Raw genomic sequence first — 21,775 nt, 5'->3', positions numbered from 1 at the left:
CCCGTGACCCGTTTCACTTCCCGCCTCCCCCGGGATGCTCCAACGGCCGCTGTCGCAATAGGCAACGTCCTCGGGGTTCGGGGCTCGGGCAGGGTGCGGGGAGGGAGCCAACGGACCCGCTGTGGGAATGGGCGGGCCGGGGCCCCAGGGACGCCCAGAGCCGGCGCCTCGGCTGGGGCCCAGTTGGTCCCCGGGCTCCCTCACCCTGTGGCCACAGGCGAGCCAACCCCACGGTCCCCAGCGATGAGGGTGAGGGCTCTGCCCTCCGGAGCCCTGCACATAGCGGGTGCTTGGCACCTGCCCTTTCTCCCTGCCTTGGCCTGAGGCACAACCCTCCTGTCCCCGTGGCAGGGTCCCCCCCACCCACAGAGCACTTAGTAAGCCCGCGCTTGCAGTCTGGGGATGGGGGAGGAGGACGTGGCTCTGGCAGGGAGAGCAGATTTAACCAAAGCTGCCTCTATCGAGCACCACCTGTATACTAGGTTCATCCGTGTCGTGGTGGTTACGTGTTGACTCTGGGCTCGTTCCCTAGTGTGGCCACTTGCCCACCGCACCAGCCCCGGCCACCGACTCGACCCCTCCCCGCCTCCGTGTCCTCGCCCGTCAGATGGAGGTCTGAACACTAGGCTCCATCTGAGGCCGGACGCAGGGATGAAATGAAGGTTTGCAGAGTCCGCAGCTGAGAAAGTGCCGTCCTTGAGGGCCTGTTAGCCATTAACCGCCATCAGGAGGGCAGGGTGCTGCTGGCCTGGAGGGCTGCAGGCTGGGAAGCTTCTAATTCGAGATCACAGGGGTGGTGACCGGGTGCGGTGCCCGCACGACAGGCACTGGGTTCACGAGGCGGCCCCTGTATTGTTCCTGTGGTTTTGTGGCTGCCTGAATCTGCACCACCCCAGCCAAGCTCTGGCAAAGCCACCCGAAGCCCCGGTCCTCGCCTCCCCGCCGGGCTCTCGTCTTTGCCTTGTGCAGACCGATCCTGGCCAGCTTCACACGCCTGAGCCCATGGGAAACACCGGGGGCCGCATTTTCTGGGTCTTTCCGTTCCCAGCAATGAGCTCAGTCGACATCCCCTCCAACAAGCCTCGTTCACTCCCATCTCTGGGCACCAAAGGCCCCTCTGGGCTTTTTATAGGAACCGCTTCCCTGCCTTGGGCTCCTGGGAAATTCGGGAAATTCCTGGCCTCCTCCGACGCTCACCAGCATACATTTCCTGGGGTTTGGCAACGATTTGTTCCTGGCACCGCGGCTGTGAACCGTAGCAGCTCCTCCCCTGGGGTTGTTGGAGAGAGGGCCGGCCCAGAGTTCTCGCTCTTGCTTGAATTTGCATGCTGCCACCAGGTGGCAGCAGAGTAAATCAATAAGGAAAGGGCTGCCTTCCAATTCTGTGTCCCCTCAGCGGGTAGGCTCCTCTCTGAGCCTTAATGGCCTCATCGCTACGACCGGTCTCCTGCTCCACAGCTGGCCGATGACCTTCACCTATTCCTGCCTCAGGCCTCGCCTCCAGGCCCACCCTACTTCCTTTCCGCGGCCCTGCGTACCGCCCCCTCCCTGACCCGCTCTCCTCCTCTGCCCCCCTGCCTTGCTGCCTTCCAGCCGCACCGAACAGCCTGGCAACCCTCCTGAGAGTCCTGTTCGTGCGGGGCACTCAGCCCAGGCATCACCACCTCCTCCAGGAAGCTTCCCTAATAACCCCTGTGCCGCCCCCGCTTGGATCAAGAGCCCCCCAGGCCCCGGGCACTCCATGTTATCACGGCCTGGTCCTCAAGCAGTCCCCGAGCTGGGAGACGGATGCAGGGGTGGGCACAGTGTCACCGTCCCTGAGGGCCAGGGTGGGGCTCCTTGGACAGCTCTGGGAAATGCCTGGGGTGACTCCAGACAAGGAAACTGAGGCACAGAGATGGGCATCGACTTAACCAGGGTCGCCCGGGCAGGGCTGGATTAAAACCCCCGTCTGTGTGCGTCCAGGCAGGGAGACCACTGTGACCTGGGCCCTCTACTGATCTCCAGGCCTCTCCCCAGCCCCCCAGCCCGAGTTTGGGGCTCAGACGAGCAGCCCTCGGCCCTCTCCCCACGCGGGAAGGACAGACAGGAACCCGGGGCTCCTGAGAGCCCCGTAGGGGTGGGCGGTGCAAAGGGCCGTCTGTGGGCCCAGGCGTGGAAGAAGTCCCTTTCTGAGGCCACCCTGTGTCCAAGCTCCCACCTCAGGGCTCGCTGGCCTCATGCTTGGGGCCCCCGTGGGAGGGGGCCGCCCTCCCCCCTGCACTGCTCGGCACAGCCCCGGTTTAGCCCCTGTACGTATGGGAGGCGGGAGCAAAGAAGTTGGAGCGCTCCTGGGAAGTTCATTCCCGGACCACGGCGGGTAGCGGCTGCTGAGTCCCCCAGGCGGGGAGGAAACCGGTCGGTCAGTCACCCAGGCTGGGCGAGGTGGCCAGGATGTGACTATGTCAGGGAAAGGGGGCTGGGAGTGGTCTTGCGCCACTTAGGGGTGGAATGTGTTGAGTCTGGAATTTTCTTTAGGACACGTGGACAAGAGACAGGGCCACGCCAGAGGGGAGCAGGTGTTTACTGGCTTCCTACTGTATACCTGGACCCCTGGATTCTGGGTGTGGCTGCCAGAAAACACTGGACTGGTCACCCACACCTGCCCCCGAGGTGGGAGAGCCCCCAGACCCACGAAGGCTGTGGGGGTGAGGCCGCTCCACACGTCAGCCCTCTGAAGCCCCCCCCCCCCCCCCCCCCGCCTTCCCCTGGGCCTCTCGTGAGTTCCTCCAGCCATGGGTCCGAGGCCCCAGGTGCTGCGAGCCAGGTGGGCATGGCCACAGCAGATGCCGGAGCTGTGACACGCACACGTTCCGTGGCCACAGTGCCTTTGGGCTCCTGTACAACCTGAGCAAGGTGCCAGAATCCCCCACCACGGCCAGGCGCCGGGTGCCATGGGCCCCCACGACCTGGGCATAGAGGGTGGCTGGAGGTCCAGCTGGGGCCGAGTGCTGGCAGGAAGTACCTCCTCCAGGGACCCTGCCACGTGGAGCCCCTCTTTGTAACATTTGTCACTGGCACACTAATTCACTTACAAAACCAACCGTATTCTTGGTCCTGTGCTGGCCCTGGGGTCCTGCCTCTGCCCAGGCGCCTGATTTTCAGGGTGGCAGGGCTGGGAGGAGGTGGAGGGAAGGTATAGTCGAAGAAAGTATGGTCTGATGGTCAACGTAACCCAGAGGAGGTCAGAGTCGCACCAAGTAGAGTGAGGGTGACACCAAGACTTGGGTGAGGTATCCGGGGGCGGCCAGGGCAGGGCTGGGAGGTGGGGCTGGGGGCGGGGTCCCATGTGTCCAAAGGGCAATTCTGGGCTCCCCTGGGTGGCTCTCTCCCCACCAAGCCTGCTGTATGCCAGGCTGTGTCCCCGCATCTGCACAGGGCTTTGTATACAGTAGGCGCTCCATAAATGTTTACTGCAGGATGAATTACAGAGATCCCACTGGCCTGCTGGCTCTGCCCACCCGCCTATAGGAGGGGAATGTCTTTGAGCTTCTGCTCTGGGTCCTGGACTGTAGTTGATTTCAAACAGGTGGGTGACGCTGACCTTGGCCGGATGGGCTGGGGGTCTGTAGGTGGAGGGCCCGGGCACCACACTCACCAGGATGGAGTTTCTGAGGGACCGGGGTGCCCATCCCTTGGCCCCCCCCCCCCACTCACTGCTGCCCCCTGCCCTGTGAGACCCAAAGCACAGCCCCCTCGGTGACCCCCCACAGCCTCCCCAGGGCGTCCTGACAGCCTGCTCTGCACCCTTGGCCCTGAGTTGCCAACAAGAGGGACACTGGGGCCTGAGGTCAGGACACCCGTGAGCCCAGCCCTCCCGGAGCCTTGTCCCGATACCAGGGGTGGGGAGCGGCTCAGGCTGCAGAGCAGGGCAAGTGCATCGCCCAGTTTGGAATGGGGTGACCCAGGGCAGGGTCGCCTGCACGCACTCATGGGTCCCCAGGCAGTGGGCAGTGGGCAGCACGGAGCTTGGGTGGATGCCCGCCAAGGGGGGCCGCGAGTGGGGCTCAGCTTTGTGCCCACCCACGGTCTCTGGGGGGTGGGGCGGGCAGAGCCACGGTGCGACCTCGACCCTGGAGCATGGCCTCTCCGAGTCTGTGTCCCCATCTGCACAATGGGTGTCCTGTGGCTTACAGCACAGGGGGCTGCGGTCTGCTGGTGGAAGGGGGCCGGGCCTGGCAGGCAGCCACTGCTGGGGCCAGAGAGCCTGGCAGCTGGGATCCTTGCTGTTTCAGAAGGTTCCCTGGGGACGGTGGCACCCGGTCTGGAAGGCCAGGGAGGTTTCTAAGCAGGATGGCGGGGGTGGGGGGGGAAAGCCGGTGAGGCGACCCATTTTGCAGATGAACAAACTGAGTCATGGAACATCTTCATCAGGATGAGGGCTCTGGAGGGCCTCTGCCTCCTGCCCCTCCTCTGGCCCTTACATCATTCACCTGCCCCCGCGTGCCCCCCCCCCCCCCAGACCCACACACACTCACTGAGCACTTGCTGTGCCGGCCAAGGCTCAGGAGCTCATGGCTTGCATGGAACTTGCCCGTTTTACAGGTGGGGAAACAGTCGAATGGCCCAGAGACCCCCCGTTCTCTCTTCTTCCCCTCCCCTTGGGGCACGCATCCCAAGGGGCAGACAGAGTCCTGGTCTGGTCCTGCCTCGGTGTCCCCATTTCACTGGCTGGCTTGAGGGGACGCTCCCCCAGAATCAGCAGCGCCCAGACAGACAGATGGACGTGTGGCCCGACGCACTGCCAGTGAGACGGGTGCGAGGGCAGAGCCACGGGGTAGGTGGCTGTGGGCCGTGGTTGGGCAGGGGCTCCAGGGTCACCCCGCCTGCCACCCTTTCTGCCCCCTCCCCAGCTGGGGAGGCCGTTGGGGCGGTCCCACACCTGGGCTGCTGTCCTCACATCCTCCTCGCATCTTTGGGGCCACAGGGAGCCTGGGGTCAGAAGCACAGTCCGCGGAGCATGCAGGGGCTGGGCCCAGGGGTCCTGACTGCAAGAGGCATCTCTCAGACGCCCTGCACCCCTTCCCTCTCAGGGTCCCTGCGGCCCCAGCAAGGCAGAATGTGGCCTGCATGTCTAGGGACTGGGGTGAGCCCCACTCAGGTGGGTGGGGGGGGCCACAGAGCCGTGTGCCCTCCTGAGACCCCCAGAAACATCTCTGCCACCTTACCCATTACAGATTCGCGTTTCCTTCGCAGGCAGGGGCTCTTTCCTGGGGTGATTCTGCCCCAGGGGACCCCTGGGCAATGTCTGTGGTTATCATGGGGTCGGGGGGGGGGGGCTCCCGGCATCGAGGGGGTGGGGTTCAGGGATTCCGTTCCACCCTACAGCGTCCAGGACGCCCCCACAGAGAACACTCCGGGGGCTGCAGGGCCCAGAGGGAGAAGCCAGGCAAGAAGGAGATATTAGGGCTTATTTATAAATATTCATTATTATGAAAAGCACAAACGTACAGAAACAGAGAGAGAAGAGCTCACCAGACTTGGGGACCAAAAAAATGCTTTTTAACGTTTCATTTTGAAATGGTTTCAAGCTCACAGAAGTCCCCAGAATTCCCAGGTTTGCCACCCCCAGCTTCCCTGGAAACGCGGCCGGAGTGAAGGCTGGTTCCGATCGGCTCCTCGTGGATCTCCTGCAGCTCGGGCACCGTTCCCCGTCTGGTCCCGGTGTCTCCTCCGCGCGGGACGGCCCACAGCCTTTCCTGTCCCTTGTGATGCGTCAGGCGTCCCACGGGCGGGTGGCCGCGTCCCCCCGGGCACCACCTCCCCGTCCGGGGCGACCATCAACTTACTGCTGACGGTACTGACCTTGGGGCTTTCCCCTCGGAACGCATGCAGCCTGTTTCTGGAATGTTCGCCCCCCGGGTCTGCTGCCCTCAGCAAGCAGGGCTGGTTCCCCTCCTCCTGTCCTCCTGCAGACATTGGCTGAACCCTTACATCGGTCCAGCCACCTCGGGGCGCCCCCCTCACCAGTATGCGCTCCGTGTGCCCCCGGGCCCGCCGGTGCCCCTGCGGCCAGCCGCCTGGGTCCTCCACCCCCACCCGTGAAGTGGGCAGGGATGGGCTGGCTGGCTGTTTGGAAAGTGCTCCGCCCACGGGGAGGGTGAGGGAAGCGGGGGGCGCTGCCTGTCACCGTCACCACCACCGGCACCTGTCGCCATCACTGTCACCACCTGTCACCATCACCACCACCCGTCACTGCCACCTATCACTATCATCACCACCCCCACCGTCCCCTCCCTTCCCGGCAGGTCACACGGCCCCTCCGCGTTCCCAGGCTCTTCTGGGAGTAGACATGCACCTGCTGCCTGGGCTCAAATTCTGCTGGGCTTTGTGATTCTGGGCTGGAAATACCGCCTCTTGAGCCTCAGTTTCCCCACCTGCTAAGTGGGAACGATGAGAACAGCCCTCCCCCACAGGCCTTCAATTACCCGATACAAGTAGGAGTGTAGCAGGGATGAGGGACAAACACAACGTGTCCGCCGCGCGCGCACGCGCGCGTCCCTCAGGTGCAGCCACCGTGCACGCGCACGCGCACTGATGACCGCGCCCCCGAGCACGCACACGTCCCTCGGCCGCGAGCAGGGGCGAGGCGCCCACCCCCGCCGCCCCGCGGACGGACCCCGGACACGCGACGACGCTCAGGGAGGGAACCCGACACGAGAGGCCACGCGGGGTGTGAGTCCGCGTGCGCGAAACGTCCAGAACGGGCTCATCCAGGGACGGGAAGGGGGCTCGCGGGGGCAGGGGGCTGCGGGGGGTTTGCTGGGGGAGGTGATGGCTGATGGGGCTGGCGGGGGGGGGGGGTGGGGGGGGGTGGGCTGTGACTGCTGGTGGAGACGGGGCTTCCTTTTGGCGGGGGTGGTGGAATGTTCTGGAATCAGAGGTGGTGGTTGCACAACTTTGTGAATGTACCATATGCCACGGAATCGTTAAATGGATCAGCTCTACGGAACGTGAAGTGCAATTAAATAAAACTTAAGAAAAAAAAAAGAACTGCCGGAAAGCGGGCGGGCCCGGGCCCTCATGACCCCCTCCAAGTGCTCTGCTCTGGGTGTGCAGCACCCGGAGACCTGGGGGGCGGGCAGGCGACCGCAGGGCCAGGGGCTGCCTGGAGGCGGAGGCGTGGCGTGCGGCGGTGTGGAGCCCTGGGGGCTCCTCCAAGGGGCTGGGCGGGCGGGCGGAGGGGAAGTGGGGCCTGGAAGCTGCGGCCTCGGCCCCTCCGGCACCAACTGTGGGTGACGCAACAGGCAACGGCCGAGGGCTGGGCCGGGTGGCCGGCGGGGGCCGGCGGGACCCGAGCGAACGCCCCAGCGTCCAGGGAAAGTGCGGGAGGCTCAGCCTGTAGTGTCTCGGTGTCCCTCTGTCTTCCCTCCCCGGGTGCGTCCGTGTGGGGCCCACACCCCCTCAGCCTCAGTTCCCCTTCTGAACAATGGGCGGGCAGCGAAGGACCTCTTTTGGGTCCAGGCGGGGCCCCCGAACCAATCTAGCTTCGTGCACCCTGACATTCCTGTCTGGGCCTCAGCCTCTCCATCTGCCAAGTGGGTTAATGGCAACTCGACTAACGTTGGTGGCCAGTCTGGGTGAGCACTGGGGGCTTCTGGGGGTGCTGGGCGGCATTGGGACACCCCGGGGCAGGGCTGGGGGCTGGGAGACGGCTCCGGGCAGAGGGCTGGCCCCCGCGGGCCCCTCTCCTCACGATCGAGTTGGAGAATAAGCACGGAGCCCCCACGCAGCTGCTGGGAGAGGACAGAGCCCCGGGGTTTGAGGCCCGTGTTTGCCTCAGACCCCAGGCGATCTGTGGTGACCTCGGGTCGGCAGCGCTAACAGTTGTCTGGACACAGCGTCACCCAAATCCCGGCCCCGCCGGGCGCTCGCCGGTGCGTTGCTGCTCTTTATTCTTCATTTTTAAATTTTACTTCCACCCTCGTAAGGTTCAAGGTCGAAAAAACGTGTAAACAGTCCCTGCTGGAAAGACGGGGGTCACCGTGCAATCCGCGCCCCTCTGCCCACCTCACCCCGCATGCTCGCGGGCTTCCTGGTTGGTGCTTCGAGCAGCCGGCGACAGGTGTCCCCCGCCACACACACTGCTCTCCGCTGTCCCATGAAGACCCCTCAGGGCAGTGGCCCGAGGACTCCGTACCTTCCACGCGGCTGTGGCTCCCCCGGTGGCCTCCTGCTGGGAACACGGACTGTTTGCAGCGGGAAGATGCCTCGTCGCCCGCCGAGGGGGACGCCCGCACCGTTCTCAGCAGCTTTGTGTCTGTGTCCTCGTCAAAAGACAGGGTCTCCGGGGAGGTTGCTCAGTCTCTCGTGCAAACCAGTGAGGGTGAGGGTGTCCCCACGTCGTCGAGAGACTTTTGTGTTTCTCTGCTCTGAACGGTCTGCTTACAGCCTCTACCTGTACGATCGACCGGGCTGTTGTTATTGGCTTTAGGCACTCTTTATATATGAGCTTCACTGTCATATTTTATTATATGTTATGAAGTATACATATAGTGATTTATAATAAATAAGTATGATCTATTTCAATAGAATTTTATTTAGCTTAAGAAACTATAATACATAGTATATAATTATTTTCACATTTGAATATTATTTTAATATGAGTAATATTTATGCTTTAGGTCTTTCTACGTGGCGCACATCAGCCTCCTGTGACTCAAGTGGCAAAGAGTCTATCACCAGTTTCTCGTGTGTCTTTTGACCTTGCTGTACAATATATTCTCCGCACAAACGAGAGATGGTCCAGGGGAATCTGACTTGGGATCAAAGCTCACGCTGGCTGTGTGTCTGCAGGCGAGTTACCCAACCTCTCTGAGCCGTGGTGGCCCCTCCCTCTGTCTGCCGGAGAGAACAGCCCCTGCCTCTCAGGACTGCGAGAGAATTCAGTGAACACAGGCCCCTGGGGTGGAGACCACACTGCCAGTTAGCGTCCATGAACTCCTGCTGCCAGCCCCGCCCGCCCAGCAAAGCAGAAATCGGTGTCGAGAAGAGGATGGGCGTCGCTTCTTAATGTTTAGTAGTTATTTTCTGAGAGAGAGCATGAGCAGGGGAGGGACAGAGAGAGGGACACAGAGTCGGAAGCAGGCTCCAGGCTCCGAGCTGTCGTCACAGACCCCGACGCGGGGCTCAAACCCACAGACCGTGAGATCTTGACTTGAGCCGCGACGCTTAACTGACCGAGCCCCCCGGGCGCCTCGGGAATCACTTATTAGGGTCACAGCCACGGGGTCAAGGGCAGGGAGGCCCAGTGGTGTGCGGGGCACACGAAGGGCCAAGGATAGAGGCACAGTGTGGGAGGTGGGGCCGGTGATGGTCAGCTGGGCCCCAGAGGAGGTCACAGCACCCCCAGGCTTGTCTGCTCTGATGGGGGCTGAGAACAGAATCTAGCCTGGGAAGAGACCACTCCAGCGAAGACATCAGGGCTCCTGCCACAAGGCCCCAGGGAGAAAGAGGCTGTGCCATGTGCCAGGCCGTTCCAGACAAGATCCCCACCCCCCATCTCCCTGGACAGGTAGCAGGAGACTCAGGCCAGCCCCCTTGCTCCACCTCAGATCTACCCACCTGGCAGCTGCTCTGACAACTTGAGCCTTTCTCCTGCAACCCACCAATCTTGTTCCAACCCCAGGGCCTTTGCACATGCTCTTCCATCTCTGCATGCTTCTCCCCCCTCTTTTCCTGATGAACTCCTACTTGACGTTCGGGTCCCAGATGCCTCCAGGAATTTTCTGATGCTCGTGGGCCGGGTCAGGAGGCACGCCCCCAAAGAGAATCACGACGTCCTGTGCACATCTCTATTTTTTTTGATTACTTTTTGTTTGTTTGGCACCCCAGGTGGGCACAAACCCACAACCCCTGGCACACCCCTATCTTCACACATGTCTGGCCCCCCCGCCCACAGGGTCTGGGAGCACCACAGGGCAGGTCCTTCTCCGTCCTGTCCCTCGTCGTCTCCAGCCCCACCCACGGGGCTTGGCACGTGGTGTTTAATAAATGCTGTTTCCCACACTGTTAAGATGCTCAAATGTTTGAGACATCTAATTCCAGTTCCACACTCGGTCCTGGGGCCTCATCCTGGATGTCCCCCGCCCTGCTGCCGGCTTCCCCCCAGGCGGTCTGCGGGGGCCTTCGTGAGGCTGACTGGACATGAAGTCAGGAGAGGGGAGAACTGCAGACCAGGGCCCGAAGGGGCCCAGCCGGGGCCAGTGCGGCCACAGCACACGTTTCGGTCTGTACAGTGATTCGGGTTCAAATCCCAGCTCTCAGTAGTAGTAACCTGCCGCGGGATCCTGGCCAAGTCACTTTAGCTCTGCACCTCGGTCCCTCTGCCACAGAAAACGAAGAGCCAGTCGGTTCCAAACCCAGTGGGTCTGTGATGGTGGGAGAGAGCAGGGTGCTTTCTCCCGGAAGCGGGTGACCTGGGAAGAGGGTGGACAGACGTCCCAGAGACCACCTCCCCATCTGGGCGAAGGGGGCGCTGCGAGCGAGGGGAGCCGGTGCCCCGCGGGGTCAGCAGACCCTGAACAGGCTTGCTGGCATCTGAGTGAGACGGGTGTCTCCAAGGGCCATCAGGCCTTATCTTCTGGGGAAGCCTGGCCTTCAGTCCTCGAGGCCGGTCGTCTGCAAATCTCAAGGGAAAGGGGTTAGTTCTGCCACAGACCCAGGGCTTCGGGCGGCAAGCAGGATGCACACGCTGGGAGCAAGTCCACCCGTGGGGCGCTGACGGACCCACGAAGGTGGTCCTGAGGGTAAACCAAGGCACGGAAGGCACCGGGCTCCCCGGGAAACACAGATAAAAGCGGAATACCCTTCCTGCATAACAAGTGGCAGAAAATGCCAGAGCGGCCAGTGTCAGCAAAGACGTGGGGACACGGGCAGTGCTCAGTTCTGCGGGAGGGGAGGGCAGGTGGGCCCGGCTGCTGTGACCGCCCCGGAGAGGCTTCTGCAGGGAAACACGCACAAAACAGCTCGTCGTCATTCCGTCGTGACAGAACATCTGGAAACGTGTCTGCCGGCAGAAGGCTGGATAACTGGACCGTGTGACCAGGCCCCGGACAGTGGGCCCCACACAGGGGCGCCTGTCTCTCTTAGCCCTGTCCCCCAGCCCCCTCCCCCGGGCACTGATCCCCCCTCCCCCTGCACCTCCCCATGGCGCCCCAGCATCGGTCCCTGGCCCCCCCTACCACTGACTCCTCTCCCCCCTCCACCCCCCTCCCCCGCCCTGCCTCCCCTCTTCACTGCCCTTCCCACCTCTGCCCGGGGACCACCGCCACATCTCGTGGCCCCCCCAGCAGCAGGGCCAGGACCTGAAGGCTTCGGGGCAAAGTGGAGACACCAGGCTGGGGGCCTCGACCTCAGCCCCCACCCTGGGAAGAGGCTTGCAGGGCAGGCAGGAAAACCGGCCCCAGGGGGACACCCGCTCGCCCTCCAGGTCGCCCTCCAGGTCGCAGGCAGCACAGGGTGGGCTGGGGGTGGCTGGGGAGGGCAGCGGGACCCAGGCACCCCCCACCCCCTGCAGGGGGCCAGCCCCTCCCAGCAGGAAACAGGAAGTTGCCCAAGGCCTCCACCACCAACCGCTCCCAGGGCCTGCCTGGACTCCGGCAACGGCCCCGTTCTGTGCCTCAGTTTCCCCCTCCGTAAAGCGAGCCACAGCTCCAGGTTTGGGTGAGGGTGATGTTAACTAACCGTTGCTGAGGCCCAGCGCGCGGCACGCCTGAAGCAGACACCCAGCATGGTAACAAAATGGTGAGCGCCACTCACGACGCGGGCTTAGGCCTCAGTTTCCCCAGCCTGCGTGCTGGAGAACCCCACGTGCCGGCTGGGCCTGTGCAGGCAGCAGACCGGGGACTGGGTCCTGCTGGCTTCGGGGAGTATGTGTCACTCCCCTGCTTTCCCGAGAGGCCCACGGGGATCTCATTCACACGTCATTCATTTCCCCCTTTAAAGTGCACACTTCAACGGCTTTTAGTGTCTTCACAGGGGCGTGCGCCCCCGCCCCCCACGATTAGGGGTAAAACAACCCATCATCCCAAAAAGAACACCCCCCACCCCTGCCGACCACTAGTGATCACTCCCCAGCCCCCAGCCCCACGCGCCTCTTCCCGTCTGTGGATGAGCCCCTTCCGGCTGTTTCACACACGGGGGATCACACGCTGTGTGGTCAGCTTTTCGTGACCAGCTTTTCACTTTTTAACCTGTGAGAACTTGGGTGGGTCCCTCACCTGCCCGCAGTCGGGGCATCTGTCAAGTGGGTGGGAGTGGCCGTGGGGCCGCCGAGCTGGGTGGCGCTGGAGAAGTGGCCTCGCCGTCCCATCTTTGGAGCAGGGCCTTCCAAGCTGCGACACCCAGGACGGGGGCAAGAGAGAGGGACCACGGACAGGGAAGGACGAGGCTGGGTTGCAGGATGCACACGGAACTCTCACAAGTCAACAAAAAAACAGCCCGGTTTAGAAACGGGCAAAGAAGCTGAACAGACACTTCCCCTAGAAAGTAACCAAAGGCCAAGAAGCCATGAAAAGATGCACAAAGTTATCAGTCATTAGGGAAACGCAAACCAAAGCCACAATGAGACACCACTGCATACCCACCAGGACAGCTCGACTGAAGGACAGAAAATACCAAGTGTCATCCAGGATGTGGGCAAATCGGGACCACTGAGATGGGGCAGCCGCTGCGGAGAACAGTCTGGTGGTGCTTCCTCAGAAAGTTCCACGCAGCAACCATTTCTAGGCGCGTGTCCGAAAGAGCCGGGGACGGGGGGGGGGGGGGGGGGGGCAACGGGGGGCCCCGATAAGTACGCACGACGTTCACAGCAGCCTGGTGCACAGCAACCGAGACGCAAATGTCCATCGACGTGTGAACGTATACCCATCACACGTCTTCTGCGCACGCGCACGTCCACAGAAGACCGGGTCCACCGCGCACGCGCACGCCCCTCAGGTGCGTCCACCACGCACGCGCACGTCCACAGACGACCGTGTCCCCCGCGCACGCGCACATCCCTCGGCCGCGAGCAAGAGCCAGGCGCCCGCACCCGCCGCCCCGTGGACGGGCCCTGAACACGTGACGCTCAGGGAGGGAACCAGACACGAGAGGCCACACGGGGTGTGAGTCCACGTGTGTGAACGTCCAGAATAGGCCCATCCACGGACGGGAAGGGGGCTTGCGGGGGGCTGGGGGGCGGGGGCGATGGCTGATGAGGCCGGGGTTACTTTCTCGTGTGATGGAATGTTCTGGAATGAGACAAGGGTGGTGGTTGCACATCTCCGTGAAGATGCTAACAATACCACTGCGTGCTACAGCGTAAGGCAGTAACTTTGTTAATCAAATGCCAGCCCAACTTTTTGAAAGTGGTATTTGTTTCCAAGGTGAAACTCGGGTTTGACAAGGGTGGTGGCCACCCACGCCTCGGGGTTGCCACTTTGTGTCTGGGGCTGTGGAAGGCTCTTCCAGGCTGGTTTTGCTCCCAAAGGCAGATGTGGGGTGGTTTGGGGCTTGGGAGTCAGGGTAGGATGTTGGGGTCCTGGGGGCTTAGGCCCTGCCTTGGTCCTCACCAAGCCACACGGCGCAGCTGCCTAAGTGTCCCCCGCACGTCCCTCAGGCCTGCTTCCCGCTCCCCCGCTCCCGCCCGCCCACCAGGGTGGCCAGAGCACAGCGGGAGACGGGACGCCATCCTTTCCCTTGGGTGACCTCAATGTTCCCTCTCAGCAGACCTGCTGCCCCATCTATGCAACAGGGACATGAACAGGCTGCCCCCCCGCCGCCCAAGAGCTTAACATGGGCAAGTTTCTGAGCAGCATCTGGTGCGCTCAACCCCTCTTTCCCCCTCTAAACTCTCCCATGGCTCCCTCGTGTCCCCGACTCAAGTCCAGACTCCGCAGCTGGGCAGTGTGCCACCACAGCCGAGCCTTGCCCCATCACCACCGGGGGCTCCGATGGGACAAGGACCCCCCCACCCCTGATCCTTAGATTCCCTGACACCCTCTCCCAGACCCCCGAGACATCAGGAGGTTCCCCCGAGACAACGCTTCCCGCTTCTGCCCCCAGAAAGCACCCAGGAGCGATTGCCCCATTTTCTCCTTCTCTTGCTGTTTGTGGACAACTGCCAACACCAGGACTCCCAACCGCTGCCCTGGCTCCGCCCCTGGAGAGCAAACTGAGGCCCACCTCGAGGTCCTGGGAAGGGGGAACAGCCAGCCGGCTCAGGGCAGAGGAAGCGGAGGCCCCAGTGGGGTCCGAACCTTCTGGGTCCCACTCTTCACCACACATAGAATCGTCTTTCAAAACCCATGGAGCTCTTTCTTTCTCAATGTATGTATTGTAAGTAATCTCTACACCCAACATGGGGCACGAGCTCACGACCACCCCCCCTCCCGCCCCGCGTCAAGTGGGATACATGCTCTTCTGAGCCAGCCTGGCGCCCTGGAGCTGTCGCTTGCAAAACAAGAAGGGTCAAGGCGACAAACTGTAGGTGCTCAATTAACGCAGCCTCACCCCTACTCTAATGAGACGCTTACTTCAGGATTGATAGGGTCTGCCCCGCTTCCCAGTGGCTCCCCGGTGACTGTTCAGGGTCAAGTACACAGTGGGTGCTCAGGAGATGATGAATACACCAGCCAAATGCAATCCTGTCGTTTGGGGCCTGGCGACCTTGGACGGTGAACGAAGTTCCCAGGGCCTCAGTTTCCCCATTCATAACACCAAGGCTCAGCCAGTCCCTAGCCTACGTGGTTGTGTGTGTTTCGGAGGAAACACCTGTCTACGGCGTCGAGTGGATGCGCGGCCGTACCCGCCACCCCCGCGCCCCGAGCATCCCGCCGCGCGCCCTGGGAGCCTGGCGAGGGGCCTGGAGGCCCGCAGAGCGGACCCGGCGGGGGCGCCCGGGCCGAGGGTGAGGGGGCCGAGGGCGGGGGGGGGGGGGGGGGGGGAGCGGGGACGGTAGGGAAAGCACCCCACCCCCCACCCCGGGCTCTTTTGTCTCCGGACTGCGCCGGCGCTCGGCGCCCTCGCCATGGAAACGCGCGCCGGGGAGCGGCGGGCCCCGGGAGGGGGACGACACGGGGGGAGACCCGGGGAGACACGAGGATAGCCGGGGCCCCAGGGGTCCGGACGCCCAGCCCCCGCCCCCGCCGTCCACGGGGCTCCCGAGGCCGAGCCGGGAGGGGAGGGGGGCGGCGCAGACTCCGGTCCCAGCGCCCGCCCCTACGGGGGGCCCGAGACCCCCCCCCCCCCCCCCGACTCCCCGGGGCCGAGGGAGCGGGAGCCCTGCGCGAGGCGAGCGCACGCCGGGGGACCGGCCCGGCGAGGAACGCGCGCGGCGCCCCGGACGCGCCGAGACAAAGAGCCCCCGCCCCTCGCGCCGCACGCAGGCCGTGGCGGGCGCGGGGTCTCGGGCCGGGCGGGGCCCCCTCCCCTCCCCGCGCTCCCGCTCGCCGCTCCCCCCGCCCCCGCGGGGGAGGGGCCGCGCTTTGTGCTCGCCGCGCCGCAGCCCCCGCCCCGCGCGCCCGCCGGCTCCGCCCTCCGAGCGCCCGCGCGCCAGGTGAGGGGCCTGCGGGCCGAAGGCCGGGGCCGCACCCCTCTTCCGGCCGCCGGGACCCTCCCTTCCCTCCCCCGCCCCCCGCCGCGGGCCTCCCCACCGTCCAGACGCCGGGGAACGGCCCCCGTCCGGGGACTCCTAAACCAGGCCGGCCCCGCCCTCTGCCGGGCCCCTCCCGACCCCCGATCTGGGGTGTAGGGGTGCCGGGCAGCTGGGTTGTTGGGCAGGGCCGCAGTGCGCGGGGGGGGGGGGGGGGAGGCCGCGGGGACACCCCTCTCCCCCAGCCTCAGTTTCCCTGGGCGGTACGGCGCATCTTTGCCCGCCCCTCCCCCGCAGGCGCTGGGCACCGGGTCCCCCCAGGACTCAGACTGCGCCTCCCCTCCTCCAGCGCGTCTTTGTCCCCTCCAACCAGGGCCTGTGGAGCCCGCGGCACCATGATCGCGACCAAGGAGAAGAATAAAACCCCAAAGGACAGCATGACGCTTCTGCCCTGCTTCTACTTCGTGGAGGTGAGGGGGGGGGGGCGGGGGTGTCCGCACTGATGGGGGCGGGGCAGAGGCCTCTGTGGCACACGCCATCGGGGACCACCACTCTGAAGGACACGGGTGGGCGCAGCGAGGGTGCCTGTTGAGGGGGGCTGGGGGGACTCGGGTTCTGCAGGGTGAGTAGGAGTTCCAGAGGCACACCCAAAGCAGCAGCCGGGGCAAATGCTGGGGAGTGGGACCTCCAGACTGAGGTAGGGGTCAGTGGCTCACCTGGAGGGGCTGGAGCAAGGCGGGGGGGGGGGGGGCACCCATGAAGGGGCTGGGGGATGCCGGCTCTTCATGCAGCACGTGGGCTGTGCAGCCTGAGGGTGCAAGTTCAAATCCCTCCTCTGTTAAGGGGCCGGTGCCCTTCCCATAAGCGCGCTCACAGAACAGGCCTGGCACGCAGTGAGGGCTCTGTGAATGTTCAGAAAAATGAAATGTAATAAACGCAGTCACCGGGCACATACTAAGTGCTGATGATGGCACAGGGTGACATTTACCCATCCTGGGACAGATCCTTCAGCACCTACCAGGACGCTCCTGTAGCCATAGTCTTCCCCACTTGACCTGCCAGGAAAACCCCAGTCTGTTGAGCGGTCCAGGCAGGGCGTGGGTGGAGGAGTGGGGTCCCCAGTCCCGAGCAGACAGCCCTCCACGCCAGTCACAAAGCCAGTGGCTCACCCGCAGGCCAGTGGGTCCCTGCGCACAGGCAGAAAAGCCGTTTGTCAAATTTGTATTTAAATCCCCGTTATAGTAGCTTATACCTTCTCAGGGTGTCAACGTCCTTGCCAAGCAGCTCCCTCCCTGCGTCCTCCTCAACCCCCTGCTCTCACCTGGGTCCTTCCAAAACGTGTCCCACACCCACTCAAGTCTGTTAGATCTGTAACCCGTCCCCTTTTAAGACGGGTTTCGGCTCTTGGCTTTTTTCTAGTGGGAAATCTTTGCTCACGGCTGACTCCGTCCCTCTTCACTGCCGTGTAGTACTCGAGCCCCGAGTCACCGTCCCCACGGAGCTGGGCCTTCAGGGGCTGCCTGGCCTTTGCCCGTGTCACGCACGTCCCCGTAAGGAAAGCCCTTTGGTCTGCCTCACCTCGAACCAAGAGTGAGCTTATCTGCAGATAACATCCCTGGGGAGCACGCTTGGTGGCTCAGGAAGCGCCCCAAATTCCCCCCTCCACCCCCCCCCCCCCGCCACCTTCGAGGCCACGGTGTTTTCCTTACCGTCTGCGCCAGCACTGTGTTAGCGGTGTTTGGAGCCTGGCCGGCCCGTGGGACGCAGAGCCATGTGTGTGCCTGCTCTCATCCGCCTTTCCCTTATCGTGAGCCTTACTTCAGCGTGTTTACGCACACGCACACACGCGTTAAGTCCGTGGGCAGGACGTGCTCGTGGATCGTTTTCCTCTGGGCCTGATACGCCGTCAGTGTTCCCGTGCCTGGGTGAGGGTCTGTCTCCAGATGCAAGGACAAGTGGGGTGGCACACAGGGACCCTCTGGGGCTGGTTCCGCCTCCGGCGTGGCCCAGCGGGGAGGAGATGGGGCCGAGGGCCGAATTGGGGAGCCAGGCCGGCGTCACAGCCGTGGCTGCGCCGCCTGGGAGCTCGGGATGCCGCGGGGGCATCGTCAGCATCACAATTCGAAGGACCCTCTTGCCGAAGGAGTTGATGTGATGTGCCCAGGCCCCACCCAAACCCCTGCCCGCAGCCTGGAGTGCCCTGCCCGCCGCGGCCCAGTTGCGCTAACGGCCACGGGGAGGGATTCACGAGCTAGCGTTGACTAAAGGCTGGTACTGTCCGTGTACTTACTCACCCGGTCCTACGTCGAACCTGGGAGGTGGTGACTCCGTCATTCCGTTACCAGCTGGGGAAACTGAGGCACAGGGAAGCAGTGGAGCCAGGATTCAAGCCTGGGCAGGTGGCTGTGAACCCCTCCACTCAGCTGCCTTGGGCCACATTCCTGCATGCAGCAGGCACTCAGTAAGTGCTCTCTGGACTAGAGCCCAGCTCCCGCGGACCCAGCTTCGGCAGTTTCCCTCTGGGGACCCCCCGGCCGGGCCTGGACGAGGCCGAGGTGCCGTCCAAGGCAGGAGTTAACGCGGAGGCCTCTCGTGGGCCCCACCCCTGTCTGTTTCCTCGTCCATCAAATGGAGACCGGCATCTCCTGAGGCAGCCAGCACCGCCCCCCCCAGGCGCCCGCTCACGGTGGTCCCCCACCCCGGCGCCCGCCCCAGCCTGGACCCCGCGGGTGTTTGGGTTTGAGACCCTTGGAGCGGAGGAGGGAAGGTGCAGGTCACTGGGAGTCGGCTCTGCCCAGATCTGAGCCCAGTAGCTGCTCGTGGCCCCAGCGAGCCGGAGGCAGGCTGCGATGGGTGCCCGGACGGCGTGCGGGGCGGGCAGGTGGCTGGACGGCCCGGCGGACGGACGGACGGCAGCGTGGGTGGCGGACGGGACCGAGCTCACGTGGTGAGCAGGGCTGGGGTGACGCCGGCCTCCGTGCCCCGCAGCTCCCCATCGTGGCGTCCTCCGTCGTGTCCCTGTACTTCCTGGAGCTGACCGACCTCTTCAAGCCGGCCAAGGTGGGATTCCAGTGCTACGACCGGACGCTCTCCATGCCCTACGTGGAGACCAACGAGGAGCTCATCCCCCTGCTCATGCTCCTCAGCTTGGCCTTCGCCGCCCCTGCGGCCTCGGTGAGTCCCCGGCGCCCGGCGCGGGCCGGCCTGCGGGCACCGCCCTGCGGGGCGCCGGGCTGAGCGCCTGCCTCCTCCCTGTCGGGCAGATCATGGTCGGCGAGGGCATGCTGTACTGCGTGCAGTCCCGGCTGTGGGGCCGCGGCGGGGGCCCGGGCGGCGCCGAGGGCAGCATCAACGCTGGCGGCTGCAACTTCAACTCCTTCCTGCGGCGCACCGTGCGCTTTGTGGGTGAGTAGAGGCCCGCGGTCTGCACGCGGCGGGGGGGGGGGCGGGGCGGGGGGGGGGGGGGACGACCCGGGGCCCCCGCCAGCTCCCGGCCCTGACCCCGCCGCCCCGCAGGCGTCCACGTGTTCGGCCTGTGTGCCACGGCCCTGGTGACCGACGTCATCCAGCTGGCCACGGGCTACCACGCGCCCTTCTTCCTGACGGTCTGCAAGCCCAACTACACGCTGCTGGGCACGTCGTGTGAGGCCAACCCTTACGTCACACAGGACATCTGCTCCGGCCGCGACGCGCACGCCATCCTGTCTGCGCGGTGAGCTGCCCCCCCCCCCCCACCCGCCCGCACATGGCGGGGTCCCGAGGCGCGCGGGGCCGGGCCGGCGGGGCTCACCTGTGGCCTCTTGCAGGAAGACCTTCCCGTCACAGCACGCCACGCTGTCCGCCTTCGCCGCGGTCTACGTGTCGGTGAGTCGGGGCCCGCCCCGAGCCCGCCGCCTGCGGGGAGCCCGCCGCTCTGCTCTGACCCGCCCCGCCCCCCCCACCCCCCCAGATGTACTTCAACTCCGTCATCTCGGACACCACCAAGCTGCTCAAGCCCATCCTGGTGTTCGGCTTTGCCATCGCAGCGGGCGTCTGCGGCCTCACCCAGATCACGCAGTACCGCAGCCACCCCGTGGACGTGTACGCGGGCTTCCTCATCGGCGCTGGCATCGCGGCCTACCTGGTGAGGGGGCGGGGGAGGCCCCCGGGGTGGGGGCAGCTCTGGGGGAGCGGGGTTGCCCCCATGGGGAGGTTCTGGGGGCGGGGGGAAGGCCGGGTGGCTGGCGGGGGCGGGGCAGGGGGCGGCGATAGCGGGAAGAGGTGTGAAGGGGGAGGCTGGATGGGGGTGGGGGTGGGGCGCGGTGAGGAGGTGTCCCAGGGAAGGCCGGCCCCGGCGAGGGGGGGGGGGGAGGGGGGGGCTCCGAAGGGGGGAGACCTGGCCCCGCCCTGGGGACTCTGATGAGTCTCCTCCCTCGGAACGCCGGAGTCAAAACCTCAGGGGCTCAGACCTGCCGAGTGCGCAGAGCGGGAGCGGCCTGACCGGAACCTGCCCCCGCGGGAAGAGAGCGGGACTCCCCGCTCTGACCGCACGGGGAGGCCAGGCTTCCCGCTTGGACCACCTCACAAGCCTGCCGCCCGGGGAGAACCCTGGTCCTCAGCCCTCGCCTCGCCCTCAGGCCTGCCACGCGGTCGGCAACTTCCAGGCCCCGACGGCAGAGAAGCCGATGGCGCTGGCCCCCGCCAAGGATGCGCTGCGGGCCCTGACCCAGCGGGGCCACGACTCGGTGTACCAGCAGAACAAGTCCGTGAGCACCGACGAGCTGGGGCCGCCGGGGCGGCTGGACGGCGTGCCCCGGCCCGTAGCCCGAGAGAAGGCCTCGCTGGGCAGCCTGAAGCGGGCCAGCGTGGACGTGGACCTGCTGGCCCCACGCAGCCCCATGGGCAAGGAGAACATGGTCACCTTCAGCCACACGCTGCCCCGCGTCAGCACGCCCTCGCTCGACGACCCTGCTCGCCGCCACATGACCATCCACGTGCCACTCGACGCCTCTCGCTCCAAGCAGCTCATCAGCGAGTGGAAGCAGAAGTCGCTGGAGGGCCGTGGCCTAGGGCTGCCCGATGAGGCCAGCCCCGGGCACCTGCGGGCGCCCGCGGAGCCCATGGCGGAGGAGGAAGAGGAGGAGGAGGAGGAGGAGGAGGAAGAGGAGGAGGAGGAGGAAGAGGAGGAGGAGGAGGGTGAGGAAGGGGGGCCGGCCCCGCCCTCACTCTACCCCACGGTGCAGGCCCGGCCGGGGCTGGGGCCTCGGGTCCTCCTGCCACCGCGGGCCGGGCCGCAGCCGCTGGTGCACATCCCCGAGGAGGGGGCACAGGTGGCTGGTGGCCTGTCTCCCAAGAGCAGCGCCGCCGTGCGGGCCAAGTGGCTCATGATGGCGGAGAAGAGCGGGGCCGCTGTGGCCGTGGCCTCGGCCCAGCCCCGCGTGGCCAACCCGCCGCGGCTGCTGCAGGTGATCGCCATGTCCAAGGCGCCGGGCGGGCCGGGCCCCAAGGTGGCAGAGACCGCCTCGTCCTCCAGCGCCAGCTCTGACTCCTCGCAGTACAGATCGCCCTCGGACCGCGACTCGGCCAGCATCGTCACCATCGACGCGCACGCGCCCCACCACCCCGTGGTCCACCTGTCCTCGGGTAACGGGCCCTGGGAGTGGAAGACGGCGGGGGGCACGGCCAAGGGGGCGGAGGGCGAGGGTGGCTACGAGCTGGGGGACCTGGCCCGCGGCTTCCGCGGTGGGCCCAAGCCGCCAGGTGTGTCCCCCGGCTCGTCCATCAGCGACGTGGACCAAGAGGAGCCGCGCTTTGGGGCCGTGGCCACGGTCAACCTGGCCACGGGCGAGGGGCTGCCCCCACCGGGCATGGCCGACGGGGCCCTGGGCCCGGGCAGCCGTGAGTCCACGCTGAGGCGCAAGGCTGGCGGCCTGGTGCCGGGGGAGCGGGAGGCCACGGGCGAGGCGGAGGCCGAGGGCTACTATCGCAAGATGCAGGCGGCCCGCAGGTTCAAGGACTGAGGGGGAGGGGTGGGTGCCGCATGGGGCGCAGGCGGGGACCGCTGAGCGGGTGGGGGTGGGGGAAGCACTTGGTGACCGGACAATAAAATGTCGACACCCACTGGAGTCCCGGCTGAGTCACTGTGGTCCAGGGCCCCCACGCACATGAGGGCTGGGGGGGGGG

At 65.3% G+C, this 21,775-nt stretch overlaps 1 protein-coding gene across 1 annotated transcript; it reads left to right on the top strand.

Moving 5' to 3' along the window:
- Positions 1-14,799: 14,799 nt before the first annotated feature.
- PLPPR3 (phospholipid phosphatase related 3) lies at positions 14,800-21,650 on the top strand. Its single transcript, XM_078443769.2, has 8 exons — positions 14,800-14,929; positions 15,963-16,083; positions 18,602-18,787; positions 18,877-19,018; positions 19,130-19,325; positions 19,420-19,477; positions 19,563-19,736; positions 20,230-21,650. Exons 1-8 carry the CDS (start codon positions 14,814-14,816, stop codon positions 21,610-21,612), a joined length of 2,376 nt encoding a protein of 791 aa, XP_078299895.2. The 5' UTR covers positions 14,800-14,813; the 3' UTR covers positions 21,613-21,650.
- Positions 21,651-21,775: the final 125 nt, after the last annotated feature.

Source organism: Panthera onca, chromosome A2 (assembly GCF_046562875.1).
Source record: "Panthera onca isolate mPanOnc1 chromosome A2, mPanOnc1 haplotype 2, whole genome shotgun sequence".
Taxonomy (NCBI): domain Eukaryota; kingdom Metazoa; phylum Chordata; class Mammalia; order Carnivora; family Felidae; genus Panthera; species Panthera onca.
This window is presented reverse-complemented; position numbering and strand designations above follow the sequence as displayed.

Bases quoted from the DNA above. Each gene is read 5' to 3' on its own strand.
- PLPPR3 (XM_078443769.2), top strand. From the start codon at position 14,814: ATGCGCGGCCGTACCCGCCACCCCCGCGCCCCGAGCATCCCGCCGCGC. The intron at 18,788-18,876 runs GTGAGTCCCCGG...CCTGTCGGGCAG, and splicing joins TCGCCGCCCCTGCGGCCTCG to ATCATGGTCGGCGAGGGCAT. The intron at 19,478-19,562 runs GTGAGTCGGGGC...CCACCCCCCCAG, and splicing joins TCGCCGCGGTCTACGTGTCG to ATGTACTTCAACTCCGTCAT.